This window comes from Chelonia mydas, chromosome 7 (genome assembly GCF_015237465.2).
Source record: "Chelonia mydas isolate rCheMyd1 chromosome 7, rCheMyd1.pri.v2, whole genome shotgun sequence".
NCBI lineage: Eukaryota > Metazoa > Chordata > Testudines > Cheloniidae > Chelonia > Chelonia mydas.
The window spans coordinates 65,753,113-65,766,561 of NC_057853.1; the positions used below are offsets into that span (position 1 = coordinate 65,753,113).

The following is a 13,449-nucleotide window of genomic DNA, read 5'->3' on the forward strand; positions in this document are numbered from 1 at the left end:
TTAAAGGGGAAAATGGTGCCACGAATGCTACTTTTTCTTAACAGCAGTGTGGCCAGGTGATAGGTGTTACGCAATCCTAGACTGCAACTTCAGAATACCCTTAAAGGGAGTGTGTTAACTCAGATGAGCAAAACCAGCTCTAGCATGTATTTGCAGGGTTTCCATTGGAGTCAGTGCAGAGCTGCATACCTGCCACCCAAGGGCAGAACTCTGCGCCACCCAGTGGTCTATAACAACGTAAGGTGCTTGGTTCTGTTAATAACTCAGTGATTTTTTTTTGCAGTCACACTTGTTCGTGTTGCAGTTAGTGCACCGGCCATCAGTTCGTTCTGTGCTTCAAGGCTTGCTAAAGAAACGTCTTCTCCCCGCGGAACATTGCATCACTAAGAGTGAGTTTTGTGTGTGTGTGAGAGAGAGAGAGAGAATGTATTAGAGACGAGGTGGATGAGGGATTATCTTTTATTGGACCAGCTTCTATTGGTGAGAGAGACAAGCTTTCAATCTACACAGAGCTCTTCTTCAGCTAAAAAAAATGTAACCCCCTCCTGTCCACCATGCCAGCGTGGAGTTGTTCAAGGCAGGATAAGTCTGCCTTGTGGCTTTTTACACAGCTTTGGGGGTCTAGGCCTGAGGTTCCTCAGTGTACTCTGCTTTGTGTGCCAGTGTGTATTCAACTCAGACCAGACCCACTCAGACAAACCACCAGGAACAAAGTTGTATTCTGTAAGAAAACATAGAACAGGATTACAGTCCAGCAGCTTCCTCTCTCCCTGCCTCATGCTCCCAGCTTCAGGAGAGCTCTGTGTAAGCTCGAAAGCTTGTCTCTCTCACCAACAGTAGTTGGTTCAATAAAGGATATTACCTCACCCACCTTGTCTTTATAATATCCCGGGACCTACCCAGCTACAACACTGCAAACAATGACTGTATTAACTGTATTAATTGTATTAACCAAGACTATCCAGAGTGCCTTATACTCAGTTATAATATTTTATTCCTACACCATTTTTACTCACCTATTGAAACTTTTAATAACACGGGCCTGGGCTTGCCAGAGCATCATGCTGTTTGGCTACCTCCCTGGCATACTCTGATTCTAGAGTGGGAAATGGGGCAGAGCAACCAATGATGTCCACTTTATACAACCGAAGAACTCTGTCAGGCTGGGGGAATCCCTAGCCATGTCAGCTTTTTATCACTCAGAGATCCTCCCAAGCTGGGGGAATCCCTAGCTGTCCATTTAGGGCTGCTTTCTATCCCCTTTGCAGCACAAATTGGACAAACTGGGGCTGAGCGCCCAGCCCTGTAACTTTTCAGTATGTGATGGTTTCTCTAAATTTGATTTTTATCATACCTATGCTCATATTCAGTTGTGCACACAATACCTAACTTAAGTATATAGGATTCTATGCCATCTCATGAGAGCAGTTTATCAGGGCAGGGGAAGGCACTATTTGCACAGCTAGAATTCAAGCAGGTACATTAGAAACCATAGTGCATGTGTGGTTTCTTTCGCATACATATACCATCTTCCTAAACAGTCAAGAGGAACTTCAGCAGCGTGGCAGCCTCCTCTGGCAACGCAACACTAAATGGTGAGGATGGAGTGGAGCAGACAGCTATTAAAGTGTCTCTGAAATGTCCAATCACATTCCGGCGAATCCAGCTCCCAGCGAGAGGCCATGATTGCAAGCATGTACAAGTGAGTGCATTTCAGTGTCCTGACATTTTTCCCTATGCTGTGCATCACAAAGTCTTTTGAGTGGTTTTGTGAATTTGTCTGTTTTTCATATAGATTTTGTGGTTCAAGATTATATTTTAAATTTGTCTAATTTCAACCAAAGGGCGTGACTGTTTTTTAAATAAATGCTAAGTTGTTCAATTGATGATGAAAGCTTTAATTCCTCTTATCCTATTGCAAAATCACATGGAGTGAGATGAATGAAATAAGAAATGTCACATAACATTTCACTTGTAATCGTGAATAATACCATCATTGGCCAGATCCTGAGGTTGCTACTGAGACTCCAGTCCTGAAACACTTACACATGTCAGTAATCCCACTGAACTCAGTGGAACTACTCATGTATGTGTTTGGAGGAACAGCGCCTGAGTCCTTACGTAGGCAAACAGGCAAGCTGCTACTGACTTCATTGACAGAGTAAAAACTAAGTAAGGACATCAATTAAAAAAGTAAGGCCTTCCAGATTTGGCCCAAAATGCTCTGTGTCCAGTCTCTGGTGGCTTGGCTCATCTTTATTCCCAGGCATTTGAAAATGGGGTGAGGAATTATTGGAGGGATCAGCTGGGGACTGAGTTTTTAAGTTACCCAGTTTTATTGGTTGTGGGTCCTCTTGAATTGTACTGCTGCACTCAAGGAATTATTTGTGATGTATTTTTAAGCCATAGAAAATATGGTCAGCACTTGGCTTTAGCATTTTGTAAATGTAAATAAATAAACAAACATAATGCATCTGCTTGTTTTGAACAATTCCTCTTATCAATCACTATCCAAGAAAATGATCCCCCTTCTTTGTCTTCATTTTTTTACCAAGGGGAGAAATGTTAGAAAGTCTTATGTGCCTTTATGCAGCAGGGGAAAGGATATTTCCCGTAAGCCACCTTCTCGCTTCTGTAGATTTATGTCTCAGTGCTTGCAGTCTTGTTTCTCCACTGTCTGCAGTTTTATTTTTGCTCAGTTGGCTCAGTTAATATGGTCTCTTTGTGTGTGTGTGTGTGTCTGACTTGCAGTGCTTTGATCTGGAATCTTACTTGCAACTGAACTGTGAACGAGGAACTTGGAGGTGTCCTGTATGCAAGTAAGTGAAATGTTATGTCAAATGCAAGTTGCATAGAATTTGTCCTAAGTTATCTTCCAAAACAAACAATAAGAGGCGATAGGATAGATATGTTTAAAATTGTTGAAAAGAGTGGAGAAGGCCACTAAAAATGTTTGGTTTATCTTGTTCCATGTTATACAAATATGGGGACACTCCATGATATTTAAAAGGCAACAAAATTAAAATGAATGAAAGAAAATACTTTCCCCTGCAATTCATAACCTGTGGATCACTGATTCAGGATATTAATGAGGCAAGGAGTTGTGCAGGATTCAGAAGAGGTTTGAACCTTTATATTGATAAGATTGGTACCTACCAGGTTATTTCAGCTAGGATAATAGTTACTAAGGATGTCATTCCTTATGCACCACAGCATGAACTCCAAGTAAATTAAGGAAGAAACTCTCTACCAAGCAGTGGTGGCATTGGACAATTGAATTGTGGGTTCATTGCCTTCCTCTGGATCATCAAGCGTAAGCCACAATCAGAGACAAGATATCAGAGTAGAAGGTCTTCTGGCCTGTTCTGAGATTGCATTTCTGTTCTTCTATGTTGTAATTCACAAATGACTGAACTACAGATGAATAGATATTAAAGTGCTCCCATTCAGTACCCCCACTGGGGAAAGATAGGCAAGGTCACGTTTTAGAGGTGGGAATCAATCTACTGTAGAATGGGGGAGGAAATCTACACTGAGCTTGAAACAGTAATGCACTGCTCCTTGTAATATTTTAACCTGGGGATGGGCTAGTCACAAAACCCAAGATCCTGAAGAAAGTGTGTGGCACATCCAGGAACTGAACAGGTCCCAGTTTGGTGATTTACCCCCTAAACCATCCTTCCGCTCTATATACATACATGCAGCTATTACAATTTAGGGTTCTTCCTTTCTAGTAAAACTGCTCTACTGGAGGGCTTGGAGGTCGACCAGTATATGTGGGGTATTCTGAATGCTATACAAAAGTAAGTGAACTCTTTTTGTTTCCGGTTTTGGTTTTGACCAGCTGCTTCAGTTCTCTGCTTGGGTTAAAAAGACTTTCCCCAGTTGTATATAATGATTAGGGCTGTTTAAAAGTATTAGCTCTGAAAGTTGCAAGGGGGAGACTGAATAGCTTGGGTTACTGAGTATGAAGCTTGTCACCTGTTCAATTCCAGGGCAGGTTAGCAGTAAATGAAATTCATTATAAATCTGATGGTTCTTTGGTAGCTTAGGAGAAGTAACTTGGTCCCAGTCTGGTTGCTAATGGACCTGGTTCCTAATTGGCACTCTTGATGGCAGACTCATCAGAGAGGCAAAAGATGGAATGGGGAATGAACTATTTTCCTCGCTCCTAGAAGTGATCCATCTAACTCGGGTTGGTGCCACTTTAAGCAGGACCGTACAGAGATGTTTGCAATGCTGCAGTCCTACTGTACCCACTTGTGGACAAAGGGAGGAGTTCATTTTTCAAGGGCTCTGAAACTATCACCTTTTAAGAGTGCTGCCTACACGCTCTTTGCAAAGGAAACACTTTGAGATTGTATTGTCTTTGGGGCAAATGGAATTCACAAGTTACAATGCAGCTTTTTGTGGGAAGTTCAAGAGAACTGATAGCAACAAGAGCCAGTGATATTGTAAGTTGTTTCTGTCTTACAGCTCTGAGTTTGAAGAAGTTACAATCGATCCAACATGCAGTTGGAGGCCAGTCCCTATAAAGTCAGATATTCACATCAAAGATGATCCAGATGGCATTCCTTCCAAGAGATTTAAAACCATGAGTCCCAGCCAGATGATCATGCCAAATGTGATGGAGATGATTGCAGCTTTGGGTCCTGGCCCGTCACCTTACCCATCCCTTCCACCTCCACCAGGGGGCAATAACTCCACTGAGTATGGTAACCAAGGTTGGTTTTATTGTTTCAAGAGTATAGAAAACATATCCCAAAAATGGTTGAGTGATTCAGTCAGTTTTTGTGATCCACGTGCGTAGCAGTGTAATCTATGAATGCCCTTGCATGGAAGATTGTTTGAGCAAGTAAGAAAATATACAGCTACTGATAAGAAACACTAAAGCAGCCCTTTCACTTTAGAATGTATTTAGGCAAAAATCTTTAATGAAGTAAATCAATTATTCTCACCCATTTTATGATAAAGCACCTCTATCCCCCCTACAATGGATGGGCAGCGGCTGCTCCCATGTCTGCTTGTGTCATGCCCCAACACAGTCCCCTTCATCTTGCTTTCTGTCCATTTCCTCCATCCCTCCCTTTGGTGACTTCCTTTCCCTGTTCCCGCTCTACAGAAGGCCACATACTGCTGAGGGTGATAACCATGGAGAAGCTTGGGCCAGTGGGCTGCCGTCTGAGCCTGCAGTCCTGTACATGTAAGCTTCTCCATTGGCCAGCTTCATTAAGGGCCACTGTGGGTGTAGGGACAGAAGGTGGGCAACTTTTAAAGAACCATACACCACTTTGCTGAGAAGCACAGGAGTGTTTTTGCATTAGGAAGTCAGATTTAGAGTCATGCAAATTTCTCTGCCACCACATGCCCCAAGGTTGGGAAACACTGGACTAAATGCAGGCAGTGGAGGTATCTGTTCAAGGACCTGGTATATTGGGAATGACTAGATTATAGGGGCAGGTAGTAGCTCAAATTCTCATGATATTGTTGTAAACTAGAGACAATTATCTTTGCAGTGGTATGATATGACTCTCAGTACAACTCTCAATAGTTTCAGAAAATGTCATTACAAGACAAGAGTTGTGCTTCTTTCAGGCATTTTGGAGAGAATATATATATAATTTGCTCCAATGATTGTGAGACCAACAACAGATTATCCAGCTTTTTGAATTATCAAGTAGGTGAACAAACACTATTACAATATAATGGGTACTCCATCACAAAGTGTGTTTCACTCAGTCAACAGGGAGGAAGCGTAGTTAGAGCATGAGACCAGGAGTCACTTAATTTGGGTTTTGCTCCCTGCTCTTCCCACTGACTGTGACACGTGGGGCAAATTACCTCTTTTCCTCTCATTACAATCGCCGTGCAGTGAGGCTGAGTGCTTAAAAGCATTTAATGTCCTCTGGTGAAAGGCACTGTAGAAGGACAAAGTCGTAGTAATAGTACTTCTTTGATGTTCGTAGCTTAGTTGTAGTTATTTATTGCAATATTTTCCAGTATAGCAGTAAACACACTGCAGTATGAGACCTCACTCCAGCTCCCTGCTACTAAATCTTTCCTGAGAAGTGGGGTGAGATCAACTGTGTACTGTGAGACTTATCCGGTTTGCAGATTAGCAAAGTGAGAATTAGCAAGGCTCTACAGCATTTACATGATAGATCAAAGTCCCAGCTTCTTTGAGAAATACTCTTACATGGCTAATGACTTCTATTCCTCTGAGATTAAACTTCTGCTTAAAATGAGCTGTGCTGAAAAGCAAATGATGCAGATACTTCAGTTTGTCAAACTACCTGCTTGACTTGAACATTTAAAGCTGCTCTACTTCAGCTGACAAACTGCAAACAAGCTCCAAAGCCGTTGTATTATTTCAGAGCTCAATATGATCCCATTCAGTGGTTTATATGATAGCTTGGTAGCTTTAGTTCAGTTTCAACTGTTCATATCAAGTAAACCACCAGAGTTGGCAGCCCAGCTGGAAGTCTTAACAGAGACACCCAGGATAGAAAAGGATATGGAGGGTGAACTTATCTGTACACCTATAGAGGATCAGTTCAGAAGAGAGTTGGAGCACAGTGGCTGGAATGGAATGGAGCAAAACACACTGGTCCTGGCCATACAGTACTTTATCTGCAGACAAATTTCAGAGTAGCAGCCGTGTTAGTCTGTATCCGCAAAAAGAACAGGAGTACTTGTGGCACCTTAATAACAAATTTATTAGAGCATAAGCTTTCGGGGGTTACAGCCCACTTCATCGGATGCATAGAATGGAACATATAGTAAGAAGATATATAGAGAGAGACACAGAGAGAAGGTGGAAGTTGCCATACAAACTGTAAGAGGCTAATTAATTAAGATGAGCTATTATCAGCCGGAGAAAAAAACTTTTGTAGTGATAATATCCTCACACCTTCTTGTCAACTGTCTAAATGGGCCATCTTGATTATCACGACAAAAGTTTTTTTCTCTGGCTGATAATAGCGCATCTTAATTAATTAGCCTCTTACAGTTTGTATGGCAACTTCCACCTTCTCTGTATGTGTGTGTGTGTGTATATATATATATCTTCTTACTATATGTTCCATTCTATGCATCCAGTGAAGTGGGCTGTAGCCCACAAAAGCTGATGCTCTAATAAATTTGTTAGTCTTTAAGGTGCCACAAGTACTCCTGTTCTTTTTGCAGACAAATAGAGGATTTTATTCTCTAGATATGGCAATTCCCCATCCCGCACCAGCTCTATCTTCATTTAAAACTAGATGAGTGAGGGCTAAAACCGAAACATTTATTTTGAAAACCCCTGGAACTTCTGTGCTTCAAGGAACTCAGACTCAAACCAACCTCAGTTTAGTTTTGGAAATTCATTAATCTTCCATTCAGAATGTGCACTTTGTGTTTTAAAATGTTGGCCACAGTCAGATTGTAACACTGCAAATTAAAAGAATGAATGCCTAAAAAGGTAGATCATTAATGTTCAATTTTCCAAATGACTGAGTGAATTTTATTAAGTTTTGTGAAAACAAGGAATACGATAGCACAGGCATGAGCCAAAGCATTGAGGCCTCTTCTGTATTAATCTTAAAGGAAGCTATATGTTTATTCCAAAGAGGGGGCAGTAAAATAGATGCCAACTGTGAGCACGCACTGCAGTAACTTCCTTATGCAGTTCTGCCAATAAGACGCCAGTTGAATTGCAACAAGCGTGTAATCCTAGTTAGACAATAATCTTTAGGAACAAAGACCACCACATACTTTTGGACTTGGACATCAGTCAAATTTGAACCCATGTCCCCAGAAGTGGAATGTCCTCCAGGATTTTATGTCTTCACTATTGTGTATTGTTTTTCTCCTTTCTTAAATGAATGTGCTAAGTTGAAGTGGTTGCCATTTAAAATACCAGCATTTGCCGAGTTACTACATGAATGTATCTGAACTGCTCCAGGTTCCCCTTATTCATAGAATAGGAACTATGTGCTATCAATCGGTGAATGGTTACCTTTCTGTGGAAGACGACATATAAGAGACTGGTTTGGTATTTGTTTCTCTTCCTCTACTTTGCTCTAGTACACAGAACAAAATTCCACAGTAAGAGTCCAAATCACTGCATTGCACTGTTGAGGGAGCAGTGTGAGAAAGCTAAGAGTCTCTTTCATGGTAATTCTTTTTTGGCTTTTTTTAGGCAACAGTTACCAAGGTCATGGCAATTTTGATTTCCCTCATGGGAATCCTGGTGGAACTTCTATGAATGACTTCATGCATGGGCCACAGCTGTCTCACCCTCCAGACATGCCCAGCAGCATGGCAGCTCTTGACAAACCCCTCAGTCACCCCATGCAAGAATCAGTAAGTAACCTTACACCAGATCTTTCCGATTTTTGCTTATGCAGGTTGCGGGTCTAGCAGCACTAGAGGAGTCTGTATTGGACTGTGAGCTGTTCTTAGCTCTTAGTGGATTCCCCCTTGTCAGTTCTTAAAAAAGATATGTCCTGGTAATAGAGTCAGAAGTGCCACTTTTCGTATCTGGTTTGGGGCCTGTGAAGCAGCAGTTCTGAGCTTTTTGAGCTGTCAGTTAAGCTTGTCTATCTGAAAGAGACAGCCTGGTCCAGTATGTTAGTCGTAGTGGTTTGCACTGGCACATGGAAAATATAGATTTCATTCTAGTGTTTCATTCCCTAGGCAGCAGGGTCTGTAAATACTCATCCTCAGCAGAGAGCCTGTTAAAGCATGGCACTGGTGCTATCTTGTCTGCCTTTGTCCTTTGGAACAGAATTTTGCATCACAGCATTATAACACTGTATCCTTCCCAAGGTTAACTGAGGGGGGAGGAGGGTAAACAGCCTGTAAACTGGTCTGGCAGGACATAGGAGAGTACCTTGGATGAGGAGAGGTAGACCTGTGGATTTCAAGGATAGATGCCAACTCTGCTCTGAAAGGACATCAGTTGTTGAGGAGAGAAAAAAACAGAGGATGCTCATATCTCAGATGGAGACACAAGACTGCAGGTTAGGAACAGAGTTTGTTCATTTCAGAACACTGGATTGTGATTATTTCATGTACCGAACTTTATATCCAGAAAATACAGCACTTCAGCAACAGTAGCAGTACAAAACCTACCAGCAACACTGAGCTTTTAGGCTTGGCTAATCATCTGTTTTAAGCAGAGCAGTAAAATTTAATGTATGTATATATATCCCCCTCTGTATTTGTGTAAGTAACAGGGTAGGGGCTATATATCATCTGGCACTGTGTTACATGCAACGGAAGAACGCAAAACTTGACATGTCAGATGTGCTGCATTTTTAGTGAGTGTTGTGAAGCACATTTACAGTGTGTAACGTGGACATGTGGTGGCAGCAGCTTAGGTCAGGTCTCTTCTAGATGGCAGCAGGTTTTTCTGAAAGAGGATGGTGGGGAATTAGGAAGACAGTAATAAAGGGAGCAGAGAAAAGGGAAGTTAGAACAGGTCCAAGTGCCCCAACAGAAGGCTGGCAGCAGAGGAAAAGTCCAGAAACCATAGCAACTTCATGAATTGTAGGTTAAATAAGCAATAGTGCAAGGCATATGTACAAGCCTTGGGAAATCAGCTTGTTGAACCATCCAGACTATCTGTATCAGAGTCAACTGAAATAGCCCTAAAATATAATACAGAGAGGATTTGCTACCAGCAAGAACTTTCCATGCAAAGCAACTATCCCTTTGTATAAAGGCTGCAAGGACTTCTGCTTTGCCTCCAGCTATGAAACTCTTCAAACAAGAGTCCTAAGCCAGCCAGTTCATCAGAGTTAAGCAATGTCACTGCTCCTCTAGTTGACCCAGTGACATTTCACATGACAAGTGGCGGAAGATTCAAAAGGCAAGTGGCTTGATATTAGAATGCAGAGCTTGAGGAGTTGTGTGGCCTTCGGTAAGCTAAGAGAAAATATGAAGGGCAAAATTCTCTCCAGTCTCTGGTCTTCACTTGGTGCAGGAGACTGAAGGGGCAATTAGGGAGCTATTTATGGCTCCTTGATACTGTGGTCAGTTTGTGAGCTAGTTACTCATACTAGTTGGTAACGGATGGAACAGAGCTTTGCTTTGGTTCGCTTCCTCCTCACCGTGACATGCACCCTATGCTAGTGGAGGGGAGATGGCACTAAAGTAGGCTCCATCAGGTCTATATCAGCTGATAGTTCCTTCCTGCACAGGAGGGGGATTCTCAGCTGACAAGTTATGGCCAGATTCCATCTCCCTTGCGCTGCTTGAATAGCACAAGGAAATGAGATTGGATTAGAGAATCTTTCCCTCAATCTTCAGCTATTTCCTGTAGAAGAGTTACCGTATATACTCGTTCATAAGCTGAATATTTTTGGTAAAAAAGTGATGCGTCAAAGAGCAGGGGTCGGCTTATAAACAAGTCTACACCAAAATTTGATGATTTTAAACTCTATGGAATCATTGAATTGAATATCTAATACATTATCATTTTGTTTCCCTGGAGCGTCTGCAGGCATGGAACCCTTCAGCTCCCTTTGGCCACGGTTCGCAGCTCCCATTGGCTGGGAACAGCGAACCGCGCCCACTGGGATCTGAGGGGCTCCATGCCTGTGAACGCTCCAGGTAAACAAAATGTCCAGGCCCGCTAGCGGCTTACCGTAATGGGCCAGGAGCCAAAGTTTGCCAACCCCTGAAATATAGGGTCGGCTTATGAAAGGGTCATACAGTTTTTACCTAACCATCTTGGGGGGTCGGCTTATAAACGAGTGGGCTAATGAACGAGTATATACGGTATGTTAGGATTCTAATTTAGCTATCTGAGTATTATAAAGTATCCATTTTTATCCCGTTGTCTTTCTTTCTCTTCCCTCCCTTAAAATGATAAATCTTGACTTGACTATAGCAAGCATTCAGGAAAGATTACTTTAAACCCACAGCTTTTCAGTACCTGCATTTCATTGCACAGACTCATAAAGTGCATACCTGAACTGGACATAAATACATTAAAATATCTAAGTAACACACTGCATGATAAGAGATGTATTAACATAAAAAATGGTCATTGAGTAGTTTGTGTATGCTGTTTACCTTTAGCTCTACACAGATAGCTTGTTTATTATTCTGCTGCTCACTGAATATAGAAATATAAAATTGCCATACCAATGGCCATCTAGGCCAGTGTCCTGTATCTAACTAACATTGACCAATGAATGCTGGATACTTCAGAGGAAGTTGCAAGTAATCCCTTAGTGGACTGTATAGAGTAGCCTGCATAGAGGGGAAGCTAGTGAACCTTGATCCTTCTTCACAGATCGTGTAGATCACTCCAGGAAATGGAGATACAGTGCGGTGAGACACAGGTTCTTGTAACAGTGAATTCGATCATCAGAAATATCATTTGTCAACAGGGGTGTTCCACCTACGTAGCAAGAAGAGAAAATCAATCCCCAGTCCGGCCTGAGGCTACAAGGGGAGAAATAAGCTCCTAGATTATAAAGAGTTTTGGTACTCTGTGGTGGGAGAGGCTCTTTACAAATGTAAGATAAGACTGCAACATCGTAAGCGCAATTCCTTCATATTTATATGTTTTCATAACATTTCAGCGGTTGCAAATAAGTTTTAAGGAGAAGGTTATTTCAGACTAATTTCAAGCCTATTACTCTGAAAAGCAGAGGAGGAGAAGAATTCCATATGAACATGGTACCCAGATTAATAACGTACGTTCAGTAGCACTGTGACTCTCTGTGGTGAGATCCAAAGATGGGCTGCTGAATTTACATCTTAGTCCTTTTCCCACCGTCAATTTTCTATTGAGGTCAAAGGAATATTAGGTTTTGGCAGGCATTTTCAAAATAGCTATACAGATGTACTTCACATCAAAATTCCTAGAACTTAGTGTCAGTCTTATAAATATGGTCAGTGCTGTTTTGTGACATTAAATTGGAGAAGGGGCTTGCATCCCTATTTGTGGATAAACTGCTATTGTATAGATTGTGTACATCTCCATCTGAAGTTATAGGAGTACAAAAACCCAGAAAAGTTTGTGGTCTTAGAAGTCTTTGGTGTGCATGCCACGCTGTAAAACAAAAGCAGTTTTGTTAGACTGTGCAGCCTGCTTTTTTATAATGTGGATTAGTGTTTTTAAGATAAAAGGATAGGGACATGAAGAAATTAAAGATGTCTGAGTGATGTTTAGAAATGCTGCATCCTGCTTTTGCATCCTCATGGGCTTTTTTTCACTGGTAGATTTTATGGGGTTTTATGGTCTTGAGTAAATAATACATTAAATAAGGTGAATTTAAAGCCCAAAATGTCTGTCTGAGACACAAGTTCACCTTATAAACAACACCCAAATGTAGAGTTAGACATTGGTCTGTAATGCAGCTTTTTTGGATTCCCTGTCCTTTGATGTTGTTCTGAACAATCATTGTCCATCCAGCAAATAGCTCAGTCACCAAAATATTTATCTGACTAGTCAGAAATATCATTTGTCAACAGTGGTGTTCACATATTGCCTAAAATATTTCTCTGCTTTGAAGTGTGTCTATCTGAGAACATAAGAATGGCTCTTGGTTTAAAGAATTGGTTTTATAAATTTCTTGCAGTTATTCCAGCATGCTCATACTGTTGTGCCAGTTGGGTTTAAATGGCATAAATTAAACAGGAGTCCAAGATAATCATATTTTTTAAAAAAAGTTCCCATTTTATCAACACTACTTTGAATTATTAAAATAAATATATTTTTAAAAAATCTAGCTTACTTTCCCAGACATCTGGTGTACATTTATTCACTTTGTTAGATAGACAGTGACTGTCCAATTTCTCTTGCATTTCATAACGTTACTAGCTTTGACACTCATTTACAGTAGGGCCTGTACTGGTACCACTACATCAGTGAGGGGTATGAATTTTTTTTCTTTTTTCTTTTTTTTTTTTAACTGATCTAGTTATACCAGTAGAACCCTTACTGTGGACACAATTATACTAGCATAAAGGTGCTTTATACTAGTATAGAGCTTATTCCTCTTCCTGTATGGGAATAATTATACTGGCATAACAAAAGCCCACACCAGAGTGGGTTACACCACTTTAACTATACCAGTATAAGTAAAGGAGTGCAGTTTTGTGTTGACAAGGCCTGAGGCTTCTTTGCACTATTCTGGCAGTATAAAGAGACCTAAATTACAGTTACACCCACTTTCAGCACCATTTACATAGCCAGAATATTGTAAAGGGACCTCTGTGTAAATGACAGTCAGGCCCACTGGAAATTAAAATACAGAATTGTAGACAAATATTTGAATGAAAATGACTGGTTTTTGACTGTTGTAAAATATTTCTAGGCTTTTATAATAAACCTCCCTTTTACTTTCCAAAATTAAAATGTTCCAGCTAAATAACCTGACAATTCCCTTTGAAGTGAAAGGGTCAATTCTGACAGAGTTTTGCTGGCTTTTGTTGGTTTGTGTTGGATTG

At 41.0% G+C, this 13,449-nt stretch overlaps 1 protein-coding gene across 35 annotated transcripts in view; it reads left to right on the forward strand.

Annotated features, from left to right (window-relative positions):
• The window catches only part of ZMIZ1 (zinc finger MIZ-type containing 1), a 480,632-nt gene that overhangs the window by 457,535 nt on the left and 9,648 nt on the right, over nucleotides 1-13,449 (forward strand). For 16 of the 35 annotated variants that reach the window (XM_043551283.1, XM_043551284.1, XM_043551271.1 and 13 more), the window contains 7 exons: nucleotides 284-389; nucleotides 1,542-1,702; nucleotides 2,752-2,819; nucleotides 3,735-3,803; nucleotides 4,477-4,724; nucleotides 5,123-5,203; nucleotides 8,180-8,343. In XM_043551283.1, the coding sequence (XP_043407218.1) occupies nucleotides 284-389; nucleotides 1,542-1,702; nucleotides 2,752-2,819; nucleotides 3,735-3,803; nucleotides 4,477-4,724; nucleotides 5,123-5,203; nucleotides 8,180-8,343 (897 nt within the window). The remainder of the gene's footprint in view (nucleotides 1-283; nucleotides 390-1,541; nucleotides 1,703-2,751; nucleotides 2,820-3,734; nucleotides 3,804-4,476; nucleotides 4,725-5,122; nucleotides 5,204-8,179; nucleotides 8,344-13,449) is intronic. The other 19 variants (XM_043551273.1, XM_043551292.1, XM_043551293.1 and 16 more) reach the window with 2 other exon arrangements.